Source organism: Aphelocoma coerulescens, chromosome 1A, assembly GCF_041296385.1.
Source record: "Aphelocoma coerulescens isolate FSJ_1873_10779 chromosome 1A, UR_Acoe_1.0, whole genome shotgun sequence".
NCBI lineage: Eukaryota > Metazoa > Chordata > Aves > Passeriformes > Corvidae > Aphelocoma > Aphelocoma coerulescens.
Genome location: NC_091014.1, coordinates 12,940,459 through 12,966,292, shown reverse-complemented (window position 1 = coordinate 12,966,292; position 25,834 = coordinate 12,940,459). Strand labels below are relative to the sequence as shown.

General features: G+C 39.2%; 1 protein-coding gene across 10 annotated transcripts in view; it reads right to left on the bottom strand.

The window, feature by feature from the left end:
• MAGI2 (membrane associated guanylate kinase, WW and PDZ domain containing 2) overlaps positions 1–25,834 on the bottom strand; it is a 725,755-nt gene that overhangs the window by 49,790 nt on the left and 650,131 nt on the right. For 6 of the 10 annotated variants that reach the window (XM_069035710.1, XM_069035720.1, XM_069035735.1 and 3 more), the window contains 5 exons: positions 22,650–22,741; positions 16,561–16,753; positions 15,494–15,580; positions 13,248–13,496; positions 89–274 (listed from right to left, as the gene is read on the bottom strand). In XM_069035710.1, the coding sequence (XP_068891811.1) occupies positions 89–274; positions 13,248–13,496; positions 15,494–15,580; positions 16,561–16,753; positions 22,650–22,741 (807 nt within the window). The remainder of the gene's footprint in view (positions 1–88; positions 275–13,247; positions 13,497–15,493; positions 15,581–16,560; positions 16,754–22,649; positions 22,742–25,834) is intronic. The other 4 variants (XM_069035728.1, XM_069035744.1, XM_069035785.1 and 1 more) reach the window with 1 other exon arrangement.

The window sequence follows — 25,834 nt, the reverse complement described above, 5'->3', positions numbered from 1 at the left end:
AAAGATGCTCTTTCAAGTGGTGACATAATTTAAGCTAATTGGAGGCTACTTAAAATTTTCTTCCTGTTTTTAAGGGCCATTAACTTACCCTCCTGAGGAATGATGCGAAGAGTTACACTGAGACCTGCATCTTTAATTAGCTTCACAATATCTGCATGAGGCATGTTAATAATAGACTGGCCATTCACAGCTAAGATCCGGTCTCCAACTTTAAGTTTTGCACAGCGATCCGCAGGACTTCCATCAATTATCCGCCCTATTTTATGGGGTACAGCTAGACAAGAAACAATAGACACAGTAAACATATGCTGAAACAAGTGGTGATGTTCACAAGTGAAAGAAAATGAGTTCATTTTGGAAGAAAGTTGTATATGAATTAAAACCAGCTTGTGTAAAAGCATATAAGAATATAAATTCTTATGCAATATCATTTGCATTAACACAGTACTGTGTTTTCTCACTAGAAATTCAGAATCCAGATGCATATCTACACATGGCATATACATATGAAGTCCAAAATAAGTTTATAATTTGGCTATTTTTCAAACCTGGCATGAAACAACCTAATAAGAAGACCAGGAAAACAATAAGACATTAAAAGAGGGAAAGGGGATAAATTTGCACAATAAGTTGCAGTCATAAATTGTCTCCCACATCCTGGTTTACAGAATTTCTTGATTTGTATGTTGCAATAGAGGCACTAAAAACATTATTTATTTTATATACAAAAAAGCATTACTGAAAATACCCAGGGTACATGAAATTTTTCTCCTCCACTCAAATGTGTTTATTGATAAGTAGAAATAATACTGAGGATTTATTGAGATGTGCAGCTCTCTAATTAGATATGAATAATAAATGAATAGAACTGAATTGACAGTTAACTATGAGTACATAGACATGTACTACATCAAAACATCTCAGCCCCCTTCTCAAAACATTACAGAACAAACCTTCTCCTTTTGTTCTTCACCTTTCTGTTTACTCCATCCATGCTCTTGTTCTGTCTTTTCCCTCATCTTTGACTGAATTTTCTAAATATTATTCTTGATGTTTTTGCCCAGTGTTTCTACTCTATTATCCTCTGGTTTTTAACTAAATGCATATGCTATAGCTGACTGTTTTCTCTAGGCTCCCTAAAGAGCACGCTACTTTCCTTTCTCCCAACTACTCATAAAAATGCTTATCACAATTAAATTTGACTATATAGTCTATTAATATCCTAATGGTGTTAGAGTATTTCTCTGCAGTCCCACACTTCAGTCTTGGAAAACTTAGCACAAAGCAGCTCAGCCCCACTATCCACCTTTAAACTGGTGTTTAAAAACAGTGTGTTTCTTTTTTTCAAAAATAATATGACCTTAACATTTTATTATCTACAGAGAACTTGGAAACATGAAAGATTGTTCAAACACTTTTTGGGAAATATGTAGGCTATCAATGCTTACAGAAACCAAAGCTCTAACAAGAGATGTGTTCAGAATACATTGCTGCAGAACAAATTTCTCAGCAGCCTGATTAACATTTACTGAAGGTTTTGGTGACTAACATAGACTGCACATCTGATATAAAGTCACAATAAACATACCTTGAAGTGACTTTTGTTTCTAGTGTGGATGTTGTTTACAGTGTTAAAAATTAATTTTCTGAAAACTGAAAATATAAGTGAGTACACTGATGTGCAAGCCATAATCAAACTGCATGCTTCTTTACCACTACAGTTCACACAAGAATATAAATTAAAACATGGCTTTAGTAATAGAGACACAACTAGTGTACTTCAGAAATGTCTTGTTGCTTAGGAAATAAGCACCTAATTTATGTCACAATGTCTAAACATTTCTATGTTTTAAAATATGTTAAATATGTATAGCCACACTTTCTACAAAAATTGTGTTTATTTTTGCCCTTATTGCAGATGTGTAACTGCCATATATACATATCTGTGAGAAAACAAATAAAAGAGTAACTTGACTCTTACACAGTTTATGTTCACACAGAGCCTTTTTCATCAAATCAGTCTTAAAGCATCACCAGGAATCATTTAAACTAATACAAAAACATGCCTGATTCTGGCATAGGTAATAAAAGATCTGTCTGAAATTGTCATGTCTTTACTATATATTAGTGGAGATCTGAAAATGAGACTGTCTTATGTAAAAAACAAGAAATTTGGTAGTAAGAAAGAAGGGAAAATATGGCAGAGATGCCACAGCTGAAATTTCCATGCTTGCCATTTCTAACCCTAAAGATGTTTTTGCTACCCTAAATATTTAAGTAGAGACATCATTTCAATAGTAAGGGGTGTGGGACGGTGGGTGGGGGGGGGGTGTGGGAAGTCCTATTAATTTGCCAGAAAAAATTTTGGTTGGACTTCTTGTACCTGACAAGTGAATAGAGCAGATGTCTGCATGTTTGAGATGTCTGCTGAAATCAAAGCTGGAGGTGGGAGAGCCACGAGAGTCTAATTTGGATCCAAATCCTGGGAAAAGGGAAAGGAGGGGGAAAGAGGAGGATCCTGGTGTTCTTCTTCCCTTTAAGCGTAATGGCCTTTGCCTTCCTGATAAAGATGTCTACTCTAAATGTTCTGGTATCCCTGAACTCCCTTCACTCTGTCGTGTTATGAAGGGATCAACCATCAGACGGTAGGTGACCATCATAACAAAGCTGGTGTCTGTCAAGGTACCTTTTCTACTCCCCTTTGGTATTTGAGGATTTAATGCTCCTCTTCTCAGGCTGTATTGGTGCCATGTGTTACCATTTGATCTTGCTGCAAAGCAGGGTGTGGGAAGATTTTGCAGAAGGAATCTGAATCTCTGTTGGATTCAAGGTTACATGTTACGCTCTATAGGGTTTTATGGGCAAATCTAGTGATTTACTAATGGAGCTCATGGCCACTCAGCAGAAACCGGTTTATGCACCTTTCTGGATAATATGAGGAGAAGATTATCTCCTGGCTCCTTCCCTCCCAGTAATATCATCCTGAGGAGTTTCTGTTCTTTGCTTGTCTTCCCAGTGGAACTCTGCCTGAGAGCCCTCCTAAGCCACAATATCCTGGCTGCCATGGTCCCAACTGCTTTCTTGGGAAGGGAGGATTTATTTAAGGCTTTATTTACAAGCATGAGTGCTTCTAAGGGATGCAGATTATCTGATGTGCATTATCTGATGTTCATAAAAAAACAACCATGTTAAAATATGTTAGAAAACTTTCAATTTTTAGAGAGAGCTTTTGGTGGTGAAATATTTACTTTGAAGGGATAAGAAGGAGCTACTTTCATAGGGGATTAATTACGTAAAAGCTCAGGAGCAAAGGTAGAAATGAACTGCGCATTTCCATAATGGAGAATTTTTTATCATTCAGAATGGTCACATCTAAAACAAGTGTGGAAGAGTTGTAAATTGTCAGTAGGGAGTGGGTTGACTGAAGTGGCAGACAAGATTCTCATGAAAAGAAATGCAGGATGATGCATGTAAGGAAAAAATAACCCTGCGTAAGATTAAGCAGAGCTGAGCCCTAAATTAATTATTATTACTCAAGAGACCTTGAAATGTGCACCTACTTCTCTAAAAACATAAACTCATTGAAAAAGTCAATATGACACTGAGAGAAAAAAATAGCAAATGAAACAAACTATTGCTAGTTACTGCTGTGCACCTAAATTCTGAGTATTGCTGATAGTTTCAGTATCCTTATCTCAAAAATCATAGCAATGAATTCACAAAGATTCAGAGAAGGGAAGCTTGGAAGTCAGAAGCAGAAAACAGACTCTGCTCAATGGAGTTGTCGAAGAACTCACTGTCTACAGCTTGGGAAAGAGAAGCTGGGGCAACCTTCTGGAGGGGCAGAAGAATAAAAGCATTCAAAAAGGGATTAGACCAATTTACAGGAGTGGACCCATTGCTGATGAAATCAGAAAGTCTTGGCTGTGAAAGCTGAGGTGACGCCTGGGAAAAATCCTGTCTACTGTAGGTGCTGTCCTCTCTGTCACTGGTCATGGCCAAGGGACAGCATGGAGTTGTGTGGCTACTTGCTCTCTCCCAGCATGGCAGGTCTCTTCTTGGGAAGAAACCTCCCCTGTCTGGAATTTCAGTAGGGTTTTGTTAACATATAATGTTTTTTTTCCTTAAATTGCATCTTTGCTGTTTTATTTTTATCTAAGCAGAGCATTTAATAATGTAACCTTTTAAAGGAAGTCCCAGATCACCTGACTGGTGGTAAATGTTTCTATCACCCTTAAAAATTTTTACTAATCTATTAATGCTTCTTTTAAGAATTCACCATGAGCTGTTCTCCAAGCATATGTACATACTGAACAGTGGCAGCATGTGCCTGGATGAGACTTTGCAGAGAATTCAATCCACTTATTTCAAAACGCTGAGTTACCTGAGCAGCATTTAATATTAGCAGGCTATATGGAAGACTTGGGTTAGTGGCTTTTTTTCCCAAGAAACCCATTGTTCTTGCTAGAAGTGAGCATAGAAAACAAGCTGCCCCTTTGCAGAACAATTCATTTCTTGGTTCTCTCAGACTACACAATGTATGAGACTGCAAGGGAAAAAAATATTGTAAACAGGGATTAATACATTTTTTTTAACTGTTGAAAATATGGGAAATTAATAAGTATGAATTTATATTTATACAAACCACACAGCCCTTCAAAAGACATATAGGGTCTTTTTCTCCAATACTATCAAGTCATGCAAAATGTGATACTCAGGAGTGATATAGTTGGATGTCTACCTTAAGATAAATTAAATCCTTCCAAGGCAGAAGGCATAATTCTAGACTCAAAATAATCTAGCAGAGAGCAGCAATGCTGCAGAAACCTTACCTAACAAAAGATCTCACAATGGGATGCAACTTTTCTGTGGTGTATTTTTCAAAATCTCACGACTTGGGGAAGATGTGAATCCTGAGAGCACCAAAGCTTCTATGCTATTCGAAGTCATTAATCTCTCCTCCTAAATCTCACTCAGATATTTATGGCTTTACAGCATGAACTGACCCAGAATTGGCATGTAGCAGCTGATGCTTTCCCAGAAGGTAGTTAATTGTGCAATGATCAGCTCTTAGCTCATTAAAGAGAAATTAAATAGAAAAATTAAAAGAAAAAATGATTTCAAAGAAATCTTTTCATTTAGAAAGTGGATAAGGTCTGCTTTCAGAAACTTAATGATAACTATAAATTTACGTTTTTCTCTATATCAGTATTTCTAATTGATAAAAATCACCCACTTTTGCTCTCCATGATTCAAATTAATATCTTTACCACACCTTCATGTCACAGAACAGAGAACAAATTTTATGTCATTACACCTGAGTGTCCATATGCTTGGGTCAGCTGTACACAAACCCAGAGCAGTTGCTGAGTACAGATACTCCTTTTAACACCATATATCACAGAAACACAGAAAGGCTGGTGTTTGAAGGGACCTCTGGAGGTCACATCGTTCAGCCTCCTGGTAAAGCAGGCTCACCCAGAGCAAATTGCACATGACTGAGTCAGGTGGGTTTTGAATATCTCTGGAGAAGGACACTTCACCACCTTTCAGGGGGCCGGGTCCAGTGCGCAGTCACCTTCAAAGGAAATAAGCTTTTCAGAATGAACTTTTTGTGTTTTAGTTTGTACCAAATGCCCATTTCTGGCTCTACTCTCTTGACACCCACTCTTAAGATATTTTTATGCAATGGTAAGAGCTCCTCTCAGCCACCTCTTCTCCAGGCAGAACATCTCCCTCAGCCTTTCCTCTCAAACAGATGTTCCTGTTCACTAACCATCCTCTTAGTGCTTCACTGGGCCCTCCCCAGTAGTTTCAGGTCTTTCTTCTATGGAGGAGCCAAGAACTGGGCACAGCACTCCAGATGTGGCCTCACTAGGGCTGAGTAGAGGGACAGGACCACCTCCCTTGACCTGCTAGCAATGCTCTTCCTAATGCTCCCCAGGATACCACTGTCCTTCTTGGCAACAAGGACACCATGCCAGCTCATGGACAGCTTGTTGTCTAGCAGGACCCCCAGGTCCTTCTCCACAGAGCTGCTTTCCACAAGTCAGCCCCTAACACACTGTATGTGGGTTTGTGAAGGGTAGCTGTGTTTCCCTGGAACGTCCCTGGCAATGGGATCATTCCAGTGGGTGCAGTACAGCGCTCCAGCAAGCTTGCTCCTCACACCCGCGCGGCCGTGGGCACCGACTCTCACCCCACACCCAAGCCGGACAGCTCAGCGTTCCCAGAAGCCAAGAGTCAGGAGGGCTCTCCCACAAGGCATTCCACAGAGGATGGTTTATTGCATCCAGCCCCAAAGGGAATCCAGAGACCAAAGAGAGAGGACCAGGCAGGGTCAGGGGTTTATGTAGGGGAGCGGGGCGAGAATTATGTAGGGGAGCAGGACCAAAGATCTGAGGGCACAGGGGGGGGTACAAAGGCGGGCCTAGGGTAAGGGAGCCAATGGGGAAGGTCTGGAGGCATCCAGGGGTACAAGCCATTCAGACAAACCAAGTCTGCAGAGCAGCACTGAGTCTGACAGGAGAGGCTTCTCTTTTCTCACCATGAGGTCAGGGCATGTTCTTAAACCTCGAAATCGGGCCACCAGCAGACCCCTGCTATTTCAGGGCTCCTTGGCCCCTCAGCCATCACAATCGCTGGCTCAGTGGCTACAACAAGCCCCAGCCCGTGCTGGTGCTTGGGGTTCTTCCTCCCTCGCTGCAGGACCTTCCACCTGCCTGTTCAAACTTCATTAAGTCCCTCTCCTCTCAACTCTCCAGACCGCCCAGGTCTGGCCAGCAGAGCTTTCAGGTGTATCAGCCTCTCCTCCCAGTTTTGTATCAGCAAACTTGCTGAGGGCACACTCTGTCCTTTCACCCAGACCATGGATGAATAAGTTAAACAAGACTGATATATCTATCAGCCTCTTACTTTTTGGATATGAAAATAATTTCTCCCCATTTGAAAGACCCACAAACTAAAAAGAGTGAATTCTAAGAAAATATTACCACAAATAAGGCTTTTCTGATTTACATCAGTATTTTTTTTACATCTATTCAGTACTTCTAGACATAACTGTTGAGACTATGTTTTTTAGACAGCAACTTTTCAGTTTTCCCCCTGAATATAGTAGTTAAATGTCAAAAAGTATCAGTTAAGGGGGAAAAAAAAATCAAACCTCTGCTTTATCTATTAAAACCCTCTGGCAGATAAATTCTTGCAATATTTTCCAATGTTAACAGATACAGACAGTAAACCAAGCAAATGAGCCTTCCTAAGCCAGCTGTCCTTCAATGTTATTCAGTGATCAAATGAATATTTATTATATTTTCAATTCTCTAAACATGCAAGAGTTTTCATTCAACCAGCAGGCTCCAGCATAACAGATTTTAATTGGAAGAATATATTAAATATAAACATCTGTAATTTCATTGCTATGGAAAAATCTAAAATTTGGAAAACTTGAGTATGGTGGACTGTCCATCAGGGCTAAAAAATATTTTCCTGATACTTATAGGGTATTTTATGTGACACTTATTTGGAAAATAGATATCTGTGGCATGCTGCATACTTGTAGGTGAAAATAATCAGTTTTATTTATATGATTAATGAATCTATGAATGGAAACATTCCGTTGTGTGCTGACATGGACCATATTTGCTTGCATAGCACAGGCATAAGAAGCTAGGTGGAAAGGAGTACCTTAGAAAGCTGAAAGATCTAAGAAAAAATAATGGAACTTATATACTTTAATTCAAGCTTCTAATGAAGCAAAATGGGCCCTGTGAAATTATTAGTAAAACCTTGATTCCCTTGATGGGTTTGTGCTAAGAAAACTCACAGTGTTTGTTCCTTGAAAACACACGAGCAGCACCTGTAGGTCCAAGTGATGTATTCAGAAACATGCTAGAACGTAAGGACAGAAACCCTCTACAGAGGGGAGTAATGCAGTTAAGATCCTCTGTTCTTTATCTCCAAAAAATGTCAAATAGAAAATTGAGTATTTCATGCCTGAAAACTGCAGCAATGTATTTTGGTGATATTAAAAACCTCTTTGACCTCTTAACATCATTTCACTATGATTAATTGCTTATGTTGATTTGCAAAACGGAATCATATAGAAATTTCTTTCAGCTGCAGGTTTTACTATCACTTAAACATACTTAGAAAGTGTGATTTTATAGCTGAAGAGGCAGAACAGCTCAAACCTGAATATCAAAGCTACATAGACATGAGAATCCAGATTCCTTGCCCACAAGTTGCAAATATCTTCCATGGGGGACTCACACTGTAGGTGGGTTTTCACTGCTATGCTCCAAAAATGTCCTAGGTGGGGTAGACAGACATCCTAATTTCCAAAGCTCTGTTTTCTTTAGAATTTGCAGATTGGTCACAGAAAATTATGTCCCTAGGCACCATCATACCCAGGAAAAGCATGGGTGAAATTTCTGCACAAAGAACTCAGATCACACGGTTATCATTGATCGATAAACTGGTTTTTATCTCTAAACTGTAAGGAGTTCAAAGAAACTCTGGGCTGAACGGGACTTACTCAGAATGCTGTTTCCTGCAGTCAGCACAGGCTTATCTTGGATTTATGTTTTTTAGTCAAGACTGCATGTTTTGAGAAATGAAAGAAACTTCTTTCATTAGACTCTGTTTTACCATGTTTTGAAAATCCAGCAGGCGCTGGCATATGCGGTGTAGGGGTAAATTAATCTACAGCTCCTCTTCTGCGAAGCAGGAGGAAGATCATAACAAGTATGCAGAGTCATCTGCTCTTAATTTTTTGAAATTTTTTTATTGATTATGCCTGTATTTTTAGTTTGTTTACACTTTATAACTGTGCTAATTGACAGTACCTGCTACAGTACAATTCCTGGAAATATTGCCAATTTTCCAATTTCACTAGGAGTTGCAACTTAACAAGGTCTGTTTACAACACATGGTTTCTCTCTACAAAAATCAGGATGTAAAGAGATTTACAGGGGATCACAAGTACTTCTTCTAGATGATGCTGCATCCCAAACATAAAGTAAAAGCAGCAGGAAGATATGAAGCAGGCAGGGACAATTTTACCCCATAAAACTCTGGGACACATTCATCCTGAAATCTCATTCTGGCCAATTTCAGAAAGCTGCAAGTGCTTTTCCATAGGCTGCAGATAGTGAATTTATCTTGATACCCTAAAAATATTTCCCTAAATGTAATGCTAAGTATAGATTAATTACTTAAATTAAAGTATTTTAGCTGCAATTTCTCATGTGTGGAGAAGGGATGGGAGCCCTTTAACGATGGAACAGGATCTGGGGGAAGGCACAATAATATACTTTAGAGGCAGTGGAAGTTAATCCTTTCGTTAGAAATAGGTCAGGAGCCTGGACAGGTGTATTTTCTTTTCTTAATCTCTTAGCACTCTAAGATCCTCTGCGTGCTGCACTAGGCAAAATGATTTGCTCCTGTATATACCACTCAAGAACAGCTCTTTATTTATCCACTTTATCTCCTTTTACTGATACAATTTCGAAGCATGGCTGACCTTTTCTATGCCCCTGCTTTGCCCTGTAAAATCTCTTCATTCAATCCTTGTCATTCGTTTTCCACTCCTGATCTCCCCACATCGGAACCGTAGTTCAGTGCAAGATAATCCCCTGCGCTGGATTAGAGAGCATTCCAAGCAATGCTTTGACAAAGGGGAAACAAAATTTCTACCATTATAGATGTAGGAAAATAAATGTGCCACAGGAACTGGATGTTTAAGCAAGTTCCAGTAAGGAAAAATGACATTCAGATCTAAAGACTGACTCCAAACTACTTAACGTTAATTTATTGAAATGACAGCTATTACAGTGCTGCCCATCACAAAATGTGAAAAAATAGTTGGTTCCCTAATTATGGCTGTAGTCTGTCCTCACTCTGTGTCTACATCAATAGTGAAAAAAATGCATTCATTATTTTGAAAATTTCTGCAAGGAAAAGGCAGAAATCAACGGTTACAACAAACCCCTTGCAAACCATGTCAAGAGAAAAGCTGACCAAGACCCTAAACCTCTTGGAAAAAGACTGACATCTCTAACTCTCGGAGCTCCTGAGTGTTTCATGGCTCATTCTCAGGTCAGAAGGAGCACGAAGCACTCCTAAGAGGCTGTGTGGGAGCAGTGCAGCCCACACCCCATCAGAGGGTGTAAAAGGGATTTGAGACTCCGCTGGAGCGCTGCTATTGTGACTTCATGGGATTGTCCTACGGCTTCACACAGAGCAAACTCTCCTGGCAAACAGAGAATGAGCTTTTGTGCAACCCCTTCAGCTTCAGGCCAACTGCAAAGGAGCAAACTGATGAACCTGCAGCTCTGTAGCCAGTAGCAACTTTGCTGGAATGATTGCTTCAATTTTAACAGTGCTTGAAGCACAGGCACCTAGTGACACAAAGTGCTTGCTCCTGTACTCAGCAAGAGCTGTTGTAATCTTTTGGACTGTAAAACATAGTTTGTAAGTGTGATTTCAAGAACAAGGAAAATACTTTGAGTGCATAATTAATTGCCTTCCTGAGTAAAAGTGGTGATGATACTTATATTTCCAAGACCTCAAATCTTTTGCTTTTGCAAGAAAGTAGAGGAGGAAATAGAGTTATTGAAATAAACATTCTTAAATAAAAGGAACCCTTCTCCACTTTGCCCTGAGGATGCTCCCAGTGAGACAACTTCCTGGGCGATGCTCTTCCTAAGAGTCTGGTACTACATGATACTCCCTTTTTTGACCTATTTTGCCCATTTTGATTTTTTCAGAATTGCTTTGCAATTACAATATTAATGTTTAACTGTGCATGCATGTCTGCATAACATCATTCTCTTCCACATGGGGATGCAGGAACTGGCAATGAGAGCACTGGCTCTGAAATGAGGGACACTGGAACCAGAGTATTTCACCCAATTAACATATTACTGCTATGAGAAGTGGGTAACTACCAAGGTGTTAACATGGTCCCATGCAGGTTCACACTTCGATAGTGATGTATCGTATATTTTGCACACTGCACTTCCTATATCCATTCAATATTTTCCTGCTGTTGGTATGCTTTCTAACCCTGATTGTGCATTTCAATAAAAGGATTTTGTGTTATGTCAGGTTAGAAGGTACCTCAGGACAGTTTCCCTGTTCTGTTTTCTACCAAAAGGCCCAAAACCGAAATGCTGTATTCTGAATGGATGACAGTGAGTGCTGAGTAAAAGGGGATAATAATTTCCCTCAATCTACTGGCTATGCTCCTGTTAATAAAGCTCAAATTACTTCACCCAAATAAATATTAAGTAAAGAAAATAACCTCTCTTACTCTAGAAAGAGCAAAAAATGTTTAGATTGTTTTCATTACTGATGACATCATGTAACTTTCAGCATATTTTTTCTACTACAGTTTTGTAACAGAATTCATGTAGACAGGGTATTTTCTTCTCTTTTCTGCCACTATCTAAAGCAAATGTAATATTTTGTTCACTGCTGTTCTTGTAAACTTAGAATTTGGTGCTTTTTGGGATCACTGAAATTCAATGCAGTTATTATTTGAATAAATTCTCCTGTCACTTCCACAGCAGACTGTCATTTTCCTTTACTATTGGAGAGGTTCAACTGAGCATCAAAAACAACTGGTTATGTAGTTGCTTGTGGAGAAAGAAAAGTACTGAAAGAACATGTTGGAGGGTAGGAGGCAAAGCAGGATCTTGGACCTGGGTCTGTAGTCTTCAAGAGAATATTCCAGTCATAGAATATTTGGTTGCTTGAGCATTTTCTCATTTTCTTCCTTTCCCCTTTCCCTCTCCATCTGCCCCAACCACAAACTCTCTCTATTAAATAATTTTCTTGAAAAAATCCTGACTGGCTTAACTGATTAACATGTATGTATCTCAATGGATTATTATTTTCCTTTTCTGATCTTCTGCAAAGAACTTCCAGTTCTTTGGCTGTTATATTCAGTAATGTGAAAACAGAGTCCCAAGAGGCTAATTAGCTATGGTTTTGTTACAATATTAATTCTGGCAATCATGGAGTTTTAAAATTCAGCTGAGGTAACATGAAAAGCAACTCTTTTAATAACTTCATGATCATGAAATACTGCAAAAACATCTTCTGAGATAATTTGCTATTGTGAGATAAGGTTTTCCCAGTATTCGCTCAGCTGCTTTTCAGCAGAATTTAGAAGAGTGATGTTTGGTCCTAAAAGTTGAAATTGTGATTTTATTTTGTCAGGAACCAGTTTCAGGCAAAAGAACAGTTCCTTCAAAACATGTTTTAATGTAGGGAAAGCATCAGATTAGGCTGCAACTTGCAAAATGATAAATGTTCTCACTTCTCTTGGTTTTTCAGCTGTGGTTAGCATTATTTGGTGGGTCACGTGGATATCTCTCAATATAAAGCCTTTTTACTTCTTTCTTCCAGAGAGCTCAGCTCTCATTTGGATAAATGTCATTGGAAAGACCCAAGGGTGCCTCTGTGCCTCCAGCTGTCACTACCAGGGTTTGAGTCTTCTGTAGGTCCTATGTCACATCTGCCTGATCTCTCCCTGGATATACCCAGGACAGCTCAAGTGGCACCAGATGTTTATATTAAAGCAATAAAATTGACCCACAGAACAAATTAGTTTTCTGAACAGAAAGTGAGCTGTAATTTTTAAGGGCAGATCTTGCCACCCGAGTACTACTGAGTATAGAGAGATATACCTATCCCCCTGTACTCAGCTTCAATTTTTATGCTGTCTGTACTCTAGCCAGTTACATCAGCCTCTCTGCACCTGCATCTGACATGTTTTCCCAGTTTCCAGTTGTTTCTGCAGTCTTGTAGCTGGACAGCTGTTGTCACAGGGTTTGCTGTGATCTAAGATTGTTTTCAACTTGCTGAACTTCACCTTGATTTATTAAAAAAGGTCTCATTCAGTTGCATGTGGGAGAATAATTTATTCACATAGCCCTACTGGTTACTTACAGAGTCTCTTTGAGACATAGTAACAGAGAAAGTCTACTTTATGGGTGAATCCTCTATTACTCTGATAGTCAAGGAAGTGTGGGAAGCACAGAGCTCGAGAGGACAGAATAACCTTTGGTTTTGTTCAAGACACAACAGACAAACAGTGCCCCTGAATCAACATTGAGAGTATCTTCAGTTTAAAGCTCTGCAGTGATAAATTATTAGCAGAAAGGTTTAAATTAATTATTGGGGTTTTTTATTTGGGGCAAACTTGGAGAAGAACGAACTGAAAGACATGATTTACTTACTTATTGTGGACCCAGATTCGGGCCTGTTCAGCGAGCTGATGATCACAAAGCCAAAGCCTTCATTCTCCTTGCGATGGATCACCACGTCACTGGTTTGCAGGCTGTGAGATGCGAAGCCCTCCGGGGGAGTAGCATTGCTGCTGGAGACAGCGTGATTACTGTTGGCATAAGTCGTGTAGTCACTTCTTGGAGAACTGTGGTGCGTAGACACCGAGCCTGGGCTTCTGCCATTCTCTGGGCAGGGCTCTCCTACAACACAAATTACACCAGTGTCAAGTCTGACTTGCTCAGTGGCTCTGTGACTTACAGTACATTTGCTAACACAACATGAATAGAGTTGACTGTCTACAGACCAGACTACCCTGAATATTAAACTAGGAGCTGTAGTAGATGCAGAGAGACAGGAATCTACACAATTATGCAGAACGTTCAAGGGCAATCAGATAAAGCAAGCATAAACACTGACTTCTAAGCTAGCTACAAGAGAGCAAAGGAAAGTAAGAAACAGTGTCTATCTGGATTGCAAAAACATTAGCAAGCGCTATTCCCTTGTCTGCTGGTGGATCTGTCATCAAGAGGAAAATGTGACTGTCTAATCCAATAAAAAATTATTTGTGTTTAGATTACAAGAATTTAAGCAGGGAGCTAACAGAGTAATTAGGATTAGCTGCATAATGTTCTTCTTACATGTTGATTAGCATGTTCAAAAGATGTTCACCAAACAGAGCTGTTATACAATGAAAAATGATCACAAGTAGTTTTTCTGCAGGTGTCATGGCAGCAGCAGCAGTCATTTAAAGGTTTGGAGATGTTCTTGTTTGGCAAGTTCAAAAGAACAGAAGTGAAAATGGAGTCCATGCACACTTTAGTATTGCTTTACAGTAACAAGAACAGGAAGCAAGTTAAAACTTGCGGGATTGCACATTTTTTAGTGTGAGCATTTTGGCAATTGAAAACAGTAAAGTTACGCCTCCAGATGGGAAAAAAAGATTTATATTCCTTGCAGATCTAAGTTGTTTACACAAATCAGCATTTATTGACAGTTTTAATACAGAACTTTCAGATAAATGTAAGTAATATGTTTTCTGTTTGGAGCAACAAGAGTGGCAGAGTAATTTTACTGAACATGTGAGGCGCTCCTACATACACACATACATCCTAGGTAGAGAGTTTGCAAATTAGACCTTCAGTGTGTGCATATATTAATAAAATAAATAACATCCAAGGACAAGCTGTTTTCTCAGTCAGGTGTGTCCTTTAGCAGTCCTTCTGCAACTATGAAATAAAGTAATTAGAGAGTATAAGGAGGAAGAAAAACAAACAATTATTATACTCTTGCTTTAAAACTGAAAATCTCTAAGAGTTATTGAACCAAATCTGCAACTAAATGCCATAGTCAGTGGCAACAGAGTTCTCATTTTCTGGATGTCATGTTTCAGAAAGCTGAATATTGTTTATGTCAGTATGGCTGCAACAGAAAGGAAATTATCTTACCCTGTAGAATGACCAAGAGATGGCTTGGCCATAAGAGAATGCAACTGAATGGCATTAAATATAGAAAAAGAAACAAAAGGAGGAAAAGCTTAAATGGCCAGTTGACTGTCAACTGTGCAATAGATATTAATCAGAAAAATTACATTTTGCTTCTGCCTGTGAAAAAATGGTATTTTAATCCATGTTGTTCCAAATATCAGATTTTCCTAATCAAATTGTTTTCCAGAGTTTGTGAATTGTGACTTTCTGTTCCAGATCTGGGTAAGTATATGTATAAAATGGTAATTCCAGGTGAGGGCTAAGATATGTATATCAGCTATAGACAGGTAAGGAAAACCCCAGATGCCTCTGTTGTATACGTTCACGCTAGTGAGAAATTCCCATGAAATTAATTGGCCTGATGTATTAGTATAGCATTTTTCAGTCACGCCCAACATCAGCAGTTTCAAATTTTTCCACAAAGCTTATGTTGTAATACACCACATTAAAATCCTGTTCAGCTCCTGAAATGCTTAAACATTGATGAGCTACATGCTACATTCCCTGGTGTGGCATTCTCGAGGCCCAAGAACAACTTCAGGTGTTCTACCAGCCTGCTTCACTGTCTGCACCAGGAGCCCAGGCTGGCTATCAGACCCTCCAATATTTAACAAGCAGCAGCAAAGGCTGGCATCCACTCTGTGCTAATTTTGCTTGCAGTGTGTGCAGCGGCTGACCCGGCAGAGGTGCTGGCGGCGAGGACTCGGCATTACCTTGGTTATTGGCCATTTTCCTCGCGCTGGGGGAGCTGCGAGGGGGCGTCGCACCAGGCGCAGGGGCACCTTTCTGGCTGGAGGACTCTGGAGTCAGTAACAGAAGAAAGTCAGTCCTGCGGGAGCACGGCTGGCAGGGAGCTGCACTGCCGCAGCGGGAGGGGGACTGCGAAGACGAATGTGAGTGGGAGGGCGGCTTTTTGGCACAGGAGCGAAGGGGAACGGCGCAGGCAGCGGCAGTGCATCTAGGGCACGGGCAGGCAGAAGACAGGACAGGCTGGGAATGTGGTTTTGCTCATTTCTGGTACCTCAGTGAAGTGTACTCACCAAAAATGTTTTAAAAGTTCTTAAAGAAACTGCTTTCCTCAAGCAAGCAAAGGTTGTAATGGAAGGGCATCAAATTCTCACATTAAAGCTTTAATAGATGCTATCACACATTTTTCAAGGTTCCGATGTTTTTTAGCAATTGAGACTGAGCTAGTCTAGATGCCTAATTTACTACAAATACTTCATATTGGTTTAGGTTAATTTTCTGAATGTGTCTGCTTGACAGAAGAATCTGGCCCTGTTCCTAGGAGCCACTTGTGCCCCAGAGAAGATTTTCAGCTTGCATTGCAGTTCGATGGGAAATTCCAGATGACATCAGTGAGACCAGAAATGGGCTTTTAATACATACAAGAGTGAAATGAGTTCCTGCCCTGAACAGTTAACAGTCTTTGAGCCTTTCTCTTATTGACATAGTCAGCTCAAATGGCTTTAACTTAGGTGAATGTTTAGTCCCAAAAGTGGACAAGAGGAGACAGCACAGACCAAGACAGCATGGACAAATCCAGAGCACCTTTGATCACCACACCAGGGTTGCCAATATGTTTCCACTTCTGAAGGAAACAACACTCAGCTGTAGTACTTTTTTCAGAGAAACAAGGGACACACATTTACAATTTTTCTTTCCTCAAAATGACACAAACATTCACTTTGATTTCCTCTGTTGTTTTTTAAACAGCACCTGTTTGTGCTGCCAGCATTGGGATCTGCTTTTCCTTTCACCTTTCCCAGTCTTCACTCACCCGTGGGTAGCACCTTTCTCCTCACAGTAAGATTCACCTGCCCATTTCGGGCAGCGTTATGCATCAGATCAATCACATATCGGTGGGTTTTGCCGGCCACTGGAATCCCATCTACATACACCAGCTCATCACCAGGATGGAGACGACCATCTCGGTCTGCTGAGCCCATGGCAATTACTGCTCCGATGAGAATCTAGGCAGCAAAGAAACAAAATCCTGTCATATATTGCACTGAGCCTCCAATTTAGTGACATGAATATTGCAGTGATTTTCCCTTTCTTCTGAAATTAATCTAGTCATTTAGTACAGGTGAAGAGATCTGTGTGTGTCTGAAAGCTGTGCTTGTCCTCTTGTGGGTATGACTGAAGATGTTTCCTCACCTTTGGTAAGAAGGCAAGGTGTTTCCTACCTGCATAGGAGAGATACACCAGACAATCCTAATCTGAGTTCTACTTGATATGTTCAAATAAAGATAATTCGTCTCTAAGGAGTGCTGAGTTTCCATAGACTATGTTATGCAGAAGACCTAAACAGATTAATTCCATGTAAGGATTTTTTGACTTAAAATTAGTGAGTCTGCATACTTCTTGTCGAAGGTTCTTCACTGCTGTGTGATTTAAACACGTGGAGTAATATACCTGAGGTCAGCAGTGGAAGTGACCCCACTACACAGAGTTCGCTTTGGGACTCTTTAGGGGAAAAGAAGTACCATATTAAATGCTGTTACTCATAATGAATGATTGCTCAGGTTGTGCTTGATTAAAATGGAAAAAAGAGGAAAAAATGTCAGCTTGCTCTGAGCAGATGTTGTTTTCCCAAATCAGCACTTAAATGTAGTTTGTATGGGACATATAAACTAGTAAAAAATCTGTCCAAAACCTTTTAATGACTTTCTCCACTTTCTATGCAGATAACTTCACATAATTTATTAGAAGAAGAGGTATATATTCTCCCTGTGGAATAACTGGTAGAAGCATTGAGATTGATTCAAACAAAACCTGCTTTCTTTGAAAGAATATTAAAGCATTCACAGAGCGTGTTCCAAATTTTTTTTCTCTTTTTCAGTGTGAGAGTGAGCACAAAATGATGGATATGACATGCCATGACAATCTACTTTAAATAATAAAAGACAAAAGCTTTGAAACATTGCTTTTCATAATGAATTGCAAAGGATAGATGTGGTAGTCACACAGGTGGGCTTGGGGTTTTTTTGTGGTCTTAGCTCAGAGTTGCAAGTATCTCTGCAGAGTGTTTAAATGAAACCCTGCATGGAGCCTGGAGAACTTCCCCCAGTTTTTATCCTCCCTTTGGCTTACTTTTGCTTTCAAAACTTAGCAAAGAGAGAACATGATGTGGCTTCTTCCTGCTTTCTGGTGTTCCTGGGATTCTGTTAAGCAGTGCCAGGCTGAGTGGCTAGAGAGGCTGTTTCAGGTTCTCCATTCTGTTCTTCAAACGGTGAAAGAATATACCTCAAAGTTTTGGAAAATACTTTGTGCAAAATTCAACTCTGAAATATGTATTTATGCTCCTTCACGGGACAGGAGAAAAGCTCTCCAAGGATGGGTTTAGCTATATCTCCACAAAGTATTCTCAAAACGTTTGAGAATTAGGTGTCTCACATGAGTAAGAATTTCTTCCTAGTTATTTTGGGAAGAGGTGGGTGATAACCCTCTGCATCTTGGTAGATTGTAGGGACTGGCTTCCTCCTTTGGTTTTATTGAGCATTTGCAGTTTCTTCATAATTGTCTGACAAAATATTGAACAATTTGTGCATCTTTAACCTTTGGAAAAACAGAAATGCAGATCACAGCATGGTAGGTCATCAGTATACACAACAAACTGGAAATAATCTTTCTAGTTCTGACTAATTAAGTAATTATTGCTGATATCTCACATGTCCACCATGGAACGTGACTGTGCTACTCATCTCAGTGTTGGACTCCTAACATAAGCAGCAGAGTCATATTTTAAGCACTTCAGATAGGTGTGTTTGTTGAGATGATAGCCACCATATCTGTTATTTGGTATATTTAGTAGCAAGAATAACTTAATTTTCCTACTTATTCATTTTCTGTGTCTGAATTTCTTATCCAGTATCTGCTCTTATTTAATGGCTGAATAGTTGCTATAATAGTTATCAATTCTACATGTAAAACACAAATTGGAAAAGTATATATCAGGATTATATTACCTCTGAAATGCAGTTTTATACTGGTATGAGATTGCTTTGAATGTGTGAGGAAAAGGATGATGACGTAAGCAATGAAGACTGTGTTGTAGAGAAAAAGAAAAGTTTCTCCCATTGTTTGAGATTAAACATGAGAAATTCTGGGTTAGGGTGATTGTAGCAGAGCATAATCTGAAATTAAAGCCTGTGTATATTAATTTGTACAGGTTAATCTGCTTTGATACTGACTTTGTGATTCTTGGTAATTACTAGAATTTGTATTTTAGTTTCTCTGAATACAACACAGTAGGTTCACAGGCACATAGCAAAATTTAAGTATATACACATAAAAGGTGATTCACCTAATTTTGAGTGTCAGGGATGTCTAAATCCAAGCTAGTCGTCTGAACTCTGTCTAATCACTGCTATAATAGGACTTCCCAAGGCATGGTCTCAGCCTAACATTTTGCTCTATGGATATCTAAGTCTTAGAAATGCAGAAAGATACTTAGAATGTGTCTTGGCATTGATAATAAAAAGAATACAGAATACATCTTGCAGACATTTTTGAGAAAAATCCCAGTCCATCTGTGTTGAAAAGGTAAAACTCTTAGAGAAATTATGTGTATGTTCCTGTGATTCTGAGTCTGAGCTGCAAAATAGATCTCCCCTTTGGGACAGCAATTTGCAACTTCAGTAAAGTTCCAATTTATGTGTTTTTTGCAACCTTTCAGTAGTATTATAATTCCATAACAGAGACAGATTATCCCTAAATCCTCAAATTACTGGGAGATGTGATAAATAGCTGTTGTAGTGCAATATTATAAGATTTGAGAGGTGATTGGAACTGGAACAACCCACAGTCTTGAAACTTCTGAATAAATTTAAGTATTTCCTTTCAAAAGCATTTTTATGCTTACAAATATGGAAAGTGGAGTAGTACAGCAGCACTTTCCTCTTCTAAGGTGCCATGTAGCTGATATAACTAGAAGGAAACTAAGCTACAATCCCTCTATAGTGTCAGTATTATCCTTCTAAAATAACTTTATTTGGATTCTACTTATTTGAAAAAGTTATTGCCTTATGGTGAAGAATCCATATTCCTTTTTAGAAATCAAACCACAAAGACAAAAGCTTCCTTTTGTTCTGTGTTACCTGACTGCACAGCAGGAGAGCTGGAATAAAAATTTCAAAGTGTCTCAGTTCTTATTTCATAGGAAAGGCAGGGGTTTGGAGAACAGGCAAAAACTGCTTCTCCTGTTCTGGAGGTGAAAGGAATGGGGGAGGCTGCAGGTGGGCTGTCCATGGGGGAGCAGAGAAGCAGTGGAGGAGAGAGAGCAGAGTTAAGAAGTCTTGTACTTTGAATACAAAATAGAGGGACACTAAAAAGAGTACATCTGTTGTGTTTATTGGTGTTGAATTTGAGCAGTGAAAACAAGAAGATGGGCAACAACGAGGGAGTGGGAATTGAAAACTTCAGCACTGCAACACTTAGTTCTGAGAAGGTGCCTTTTTGCCTTGTACAATCCTCAGCTTCAAGTGAGGGTCTTATTAACTCCTGAGGACTTTGAGAAATGTTTGCAAAGAGACATAAAGTCCATTGGATTGATAAGTCCCAGGGAAAAATGCTTTGTATGTGCAAACCATGAAATAGAGATAGCAGCCTTGAGGCTAAGGGCACGCTGGGAGCAATTGTTCAACAAGCCAGTGAAATGTGTTAGAGGGTGGTTCACAGAGGGCAGCATTTTTGGTCCTGCTCTCCAAAAATAGCAAGGTGCTTATCTCTGCACTTGGTATCCAGCTATGGCTCTTTGACTTCGGACAGTAAAGTCAGGTCAGTCCTTTGCTGAAGAGACACTAGAAGGAGCTTATCCTCTGTAACACTTCAGTGCATAATGCATGTAGCTGCAGGGCAAAAGGCTTGTTTCAGATTTCCTTTCTATTGGATTGCTGAGCAGAGACTCAAGTCTCTCACAACTCCAGCATGTATTATGAATATGAACTATCAGAAACTCAGATATTCTACACGAGTTTTTTCCTTAGTCTTTTAGGTTAAAATAATTCAGTTTTATATAAATAATCATCTTTTAGATAAGGCATTTGAGCTGCACTTTTCCCCATGAGATTGTCATAAAACTCCAATAAGCAGAGCCAGTCAGATGCTTAGTCTGTGACTGCTTAATTATCCATTTGTAATGAAAAAAGCACTAAAGGAGACACTAAGAGACACTCTCACAAAATACTGAGCAGCCTTGTAGCCAGGGATATGTTCCTGGGAGATAGGAAATGACATTAGACATTACTGTCCAGAGCAGGTAGAAGGAGACTTTCAAACCTTCATAGAATCATAGAATGGGTTTGGGTTGGAAAGGAAAAATCCTCTAGTTCCAATCTCCCTGCCATGGGCAGGGACACCTTCCACTACACCATGTTGCTCAAAGCTCCATCCAACTTGGACCTGAAGGTAGTGCCTTTCTAGCACTGTTTGCTCACAGTATAAAAAGATAAAATGGAACATTTCCACTACCACCTAACATATTTCCTTTTTGGCTTCACCCAGTAGGTGTGCTTTGAGAACTTATACTGGCTGGGCCATCCAGAAGGGACAGGAAAAATGCTTAGCTGGAGAATGTGCAGATGATGGCTCAGTGGCCTTCTTTTATGTGCATTGGGACAGGCACACTGCAAGTGGAGAGGATGAAGCAGTGCTGTTTTGGAGTCCTTCTCAGCAGCTGTACTTTATATTTGCAAAACCATTCAAAATGCTTATTCTAAACTAGACTGCATTTCAAACAGCATTTGAAGCATCTTTTTTCAGAATACACTGCATTCTTTTCTTTTTATGGGAGACATCAGTAAACTATTAAGATTTATCAGTACTCTGACAGATGTTGACAATTTTAAAATATAAGAGCTTCTTTGTCTCTCAAAGCCATGTGCTGGTTAACCTTAAGGCCTGAGTGAAAAATATAATATTCTGTATTAATTTGAATATGGAATATATAAATTGTCAACTAGGGAATAGACAAATCTAATAATTAATTATACATTATCTCAGAAATGTGGTAAGGAAACAGGACTCAGACTGTGCTTAAAATTGTGATAATAAAACACTATCATTATTGACTTGAGATTAGTCCCAGCTGTCAAACTACAGTTACACCATCGAGTTTTTTCTGAAGGAGTACTAATTATGCCTGCTCTCAAAATTACAGCATTTAGATAGATCAGTAATTTATCAAAATGTGTACACATTTGTGGTGTCTCATGCACATTTGACCCTTATTTTCTGAGCTTCTGCAATGTTTCTTTAAAACATTGTGTGTATGGTTTATTTTATATTATATTTTTTTAGCAAAACATCTATGTTCATTTTGTTACCTGTTATTTGGTTACAGAGGTGTCTCCCTCCTAATGGTATAAAGCTATCACTTTTATGCCTGGTGCCTCCCATGATGTTGTCATCTAACCTGGAACATTGACTATCACTCCCTGGTGAGGTTTTCTGTTTCTAGAAATAAACTGCATTGCTGACTGTGTCTTTTAACCTTATGCATACAAGTTGCCTACTCTGAACATGGTTATAGATAGTCTTACATAACTGGATTTTTAGAATCTTCTGCTTGAACTTGATTTTAGAAAGTCAAGATGAAGAGATGCCACATCACACTGTGCAGTAATGGGATGAGTGATGCTCTGTTTCTACCTTAATGCCTTCTTACTCTAACTTAATTTACTGTGACATCTTTTAGATGTGAACAACCTGAGAGTTCTGTCTTTTTCTATGGATGAATAAAAGTAATTTTACTTATAGCCTTAACATGGTGTTCATTTGGGTTCAGTTATGTAGTAATATTTTTCTGACCTTTACACAGATTATAGAATGTGGAAGGAACAGGAAAATCAGGAAGAAATAACTCACAGGCTGTCCAGGCTCATCTCCTCCCAGGATCCTGAAGCCAAACCCAGACTCCATTCTCCGAAGGTGAACATCCAGCTCCTTGTAATCGGGACCTGGTTTAAAGGGAAATCCCACTGAGCAAAGTATTTTGGTCTTATCTTGAGAGTTTGCACCAATTTCCCTCCCACCTTGTGTTCATTGCACGTGACTAATGGCATCCTGGTTGGAGCTGGTGGAAACAAATGGGCCACAGACAAGGAGGAGAATTGAAAATGTAGGTGTCTCTTGGAGGATGATTATGTTTAGTAGAATAAAGTAAACCAAACTAGAATACAGTCACGGAAGAACAGTATGGAAAAGTCTGTCCAAAATACAGGTTATAAATATGTCTTCCTAAAACTGACTGTATAATGGACTGCTGTTCATCCACCTCTGGTACTTAATTTGTCTTTTCCTTGCAGTTCATTAAATCCCATAAAGAATAAACTGAAATGGGAGAGAGAGATACATCAGTCCAACTCACAAAATATGAAAATCATTACAGGCCATTTAAGTTCCAAACACAGATATGTATATATATATATGTCTTTTTATGTAATGTAGCTTTTGAATATTCCACTTTCAGGTAATACCCTCAATAAGGAGTTTTGATGAAAATTATCATTATAAACCTCTCAGTCTCAGAGTTTAAACTGAAAATATTTCAAATATTATAAAATAAAACCGTAAGCATTTAGAGGACTAAGAAGTTGTCTGTTGTCTGTTGTGACTTTCACTTTGTCGTCATGCTCAGAGATGCTTTAGGCTCATCACCTAAAGCAGTGATTGACAGGAATGGTCTTTTCTATGAATTGCACTCTGGTCTATACATTGTGACACAAAAGCTTCTGGTCAGTGTCAGCTTGTTGCTGACCCCAAGAGAAAAAAGGGATGATAAGGAAGATTTCAACAAACTGCTCATAAGTGTCTCCAGCTGTGCCTTGTTCCCTCAGTATGGGAGGGATTACAGATGGCTGAAACATGGTACTTCAGCAGCTCTCATTTACAGATCTCCCCTTAGAGCCATCAGTGGACACCTCATAAACTGCGGAATTGGGCACATCCCAGGTGTAGTCTGGGATGAAAGCCTAATTTGTTTCAGTCAGGTATTGCAAAAACAGATATAGAATGACATGCACTGGCTCTATATTATGACTGTGCAATAAAAATCCTCTGTAAACAGCAGCATAGTGCATTATTTCAACAATCTATACTGGGGAAAGTGAGACTGAATCACAAATATTTCAATTGGTAAAATAAAAGTATTACCTTTCCCTACCAACTTGTTTCTCATATAATTGAGAAGGCAAACCTAAACAGAACCAGTTTATTATACTGACTTCTTCAATTTATTTGATGGGTCTCAACACTAAATAAAGGAACAAATGAAGTCTGTGTGTGTACAGTATGTTAGCTTAATGCAAATAATTTAAAAGTTTGAGAGGCAAAGGAATTTCAGATGAAAGAAATACTTTACCTGGTTTGCTGTGCCTACAAGTGTGGTGATAAAATGCAAAGGCAGCTGGAAAATTCCTCTGCTCCTGCTTTTTAGCATCCACATACAAGGATGGGGTTTAGCACTAGGGAAACAGCTTTGTAGATAGACACAGTGTAATCATCATTTGTACCCCAGGTTTAACACTCAAAGGCACTGTCTCCAGCAGTCTGTCACAAAATGAGCTACCTTTGTTGTGCACAAGTGAATGAATATGCACAGTTGGGAATACAATACAAAAGTATAAGAATGTCAGGTTGTGAAGAACACTTGCTCTGGCAAACTGAGATGAAAACGTCCCTCAAATAAATTGACAAAGCTGATTCAAACCAGTGTTGGCACTAGACTCTAAAATAAGGGGTACTATTTCTTTTTTAAAAGAGGCTGTTTTTCTACCCATTTAGAATGGAATAGGTAAGCCATGTTGACCATGAAAATGTTTAGGCTAAAAAATTCTGTATAGGGGCATACTTTTCTGTGAACCCTAACACAATTTGGAAGCCTTTGGATTAACTGACTGGGCCACAATGCTCATTCAGAAGAGCCTTCCTTCCTAAAGAGTTGGAATTCAGTGGAGTCCGTTGCCTGCCAACTCTCACCAGGGCACTGAAAACTGCTTTTAAAAAATAATGTTCTTTTCTGTCCCACTAAGGAAGCAAAACACAGGACTGGAAAGGATCCCTGGGTCATCGAGTCCAGCTTCTGGTTATTGCAAACCTCGGCAAGCCAACAGCACACAGACCTTACCAGTAAAGACACCGGCAAAGAATACACTGGCAACTGAGCTTGTTTGTGGCCTAGGTCACCTGCCTTGCAGTAATATCATAATATCACAGTATCTCTGGTGACTGACTGGTACACAAACACGTTTGCTGGTTATTTCAGCTTTCATGTTGGGTATGATACGACTCCATTGGCTGCACTGATCACCTTTCCATTGCTCTGGAGACAGCTAGGCCATAGATTACTGAGTTTACATCTCTGAAAGTAGAGCTGACTTCTTCTCTTGGTTTTTGTGCTTAAGTGGTTCTTGAAAATAAGACAGAAGACTTAATGCAAGGCTCTTCAATAATATTACTCTTTCAGCCCAGAAACTGTTCTTCTAGTAAAATTGCTTAGCTGCTTTCTCGTCATTTGTCTTTACATTTCATGCTAAGCACTGTCTTTTGCAGGCTAACATGGAAGTGTTTCAATTATAACTGGCACTTTGTAAAATGCAAAGTACAGATTAACTAAGCACGTACCACTTGTTTGGTGTAAAAAATCAGTTACCAGGTTAGTCCAACCAACAAACTTTTGCTAAACTCCCTTTGCATAGTTCTCAGTTTATCTCCATATTGGCAGTTAGTCTTGATCAACAATATGTTCTAAAGCCTTGATGTGGCTGAGATCCTTTTTCTTATTTCTGAAAGACAGGTAAGTTGTTCACTATTTTGTGCTTTTCCTACAGGAGCTCATGTTTGGTAGATTTACTAAAAGCCCCAATGATCATGTGGCAGCAGTTTCAATATTCCTGAACATACATTGATTAAGTACTCTTACCCATGTAAATGATTACATTTCATCCGATATTCCTCTAGTGCTTGCTTCTCCAGGATTCTGGTACTTTTTTCTTACTCACAAAGGATTGTTAGATAGACTAAATTTTGTGTTTTCTTGCTGGAGCAGATTT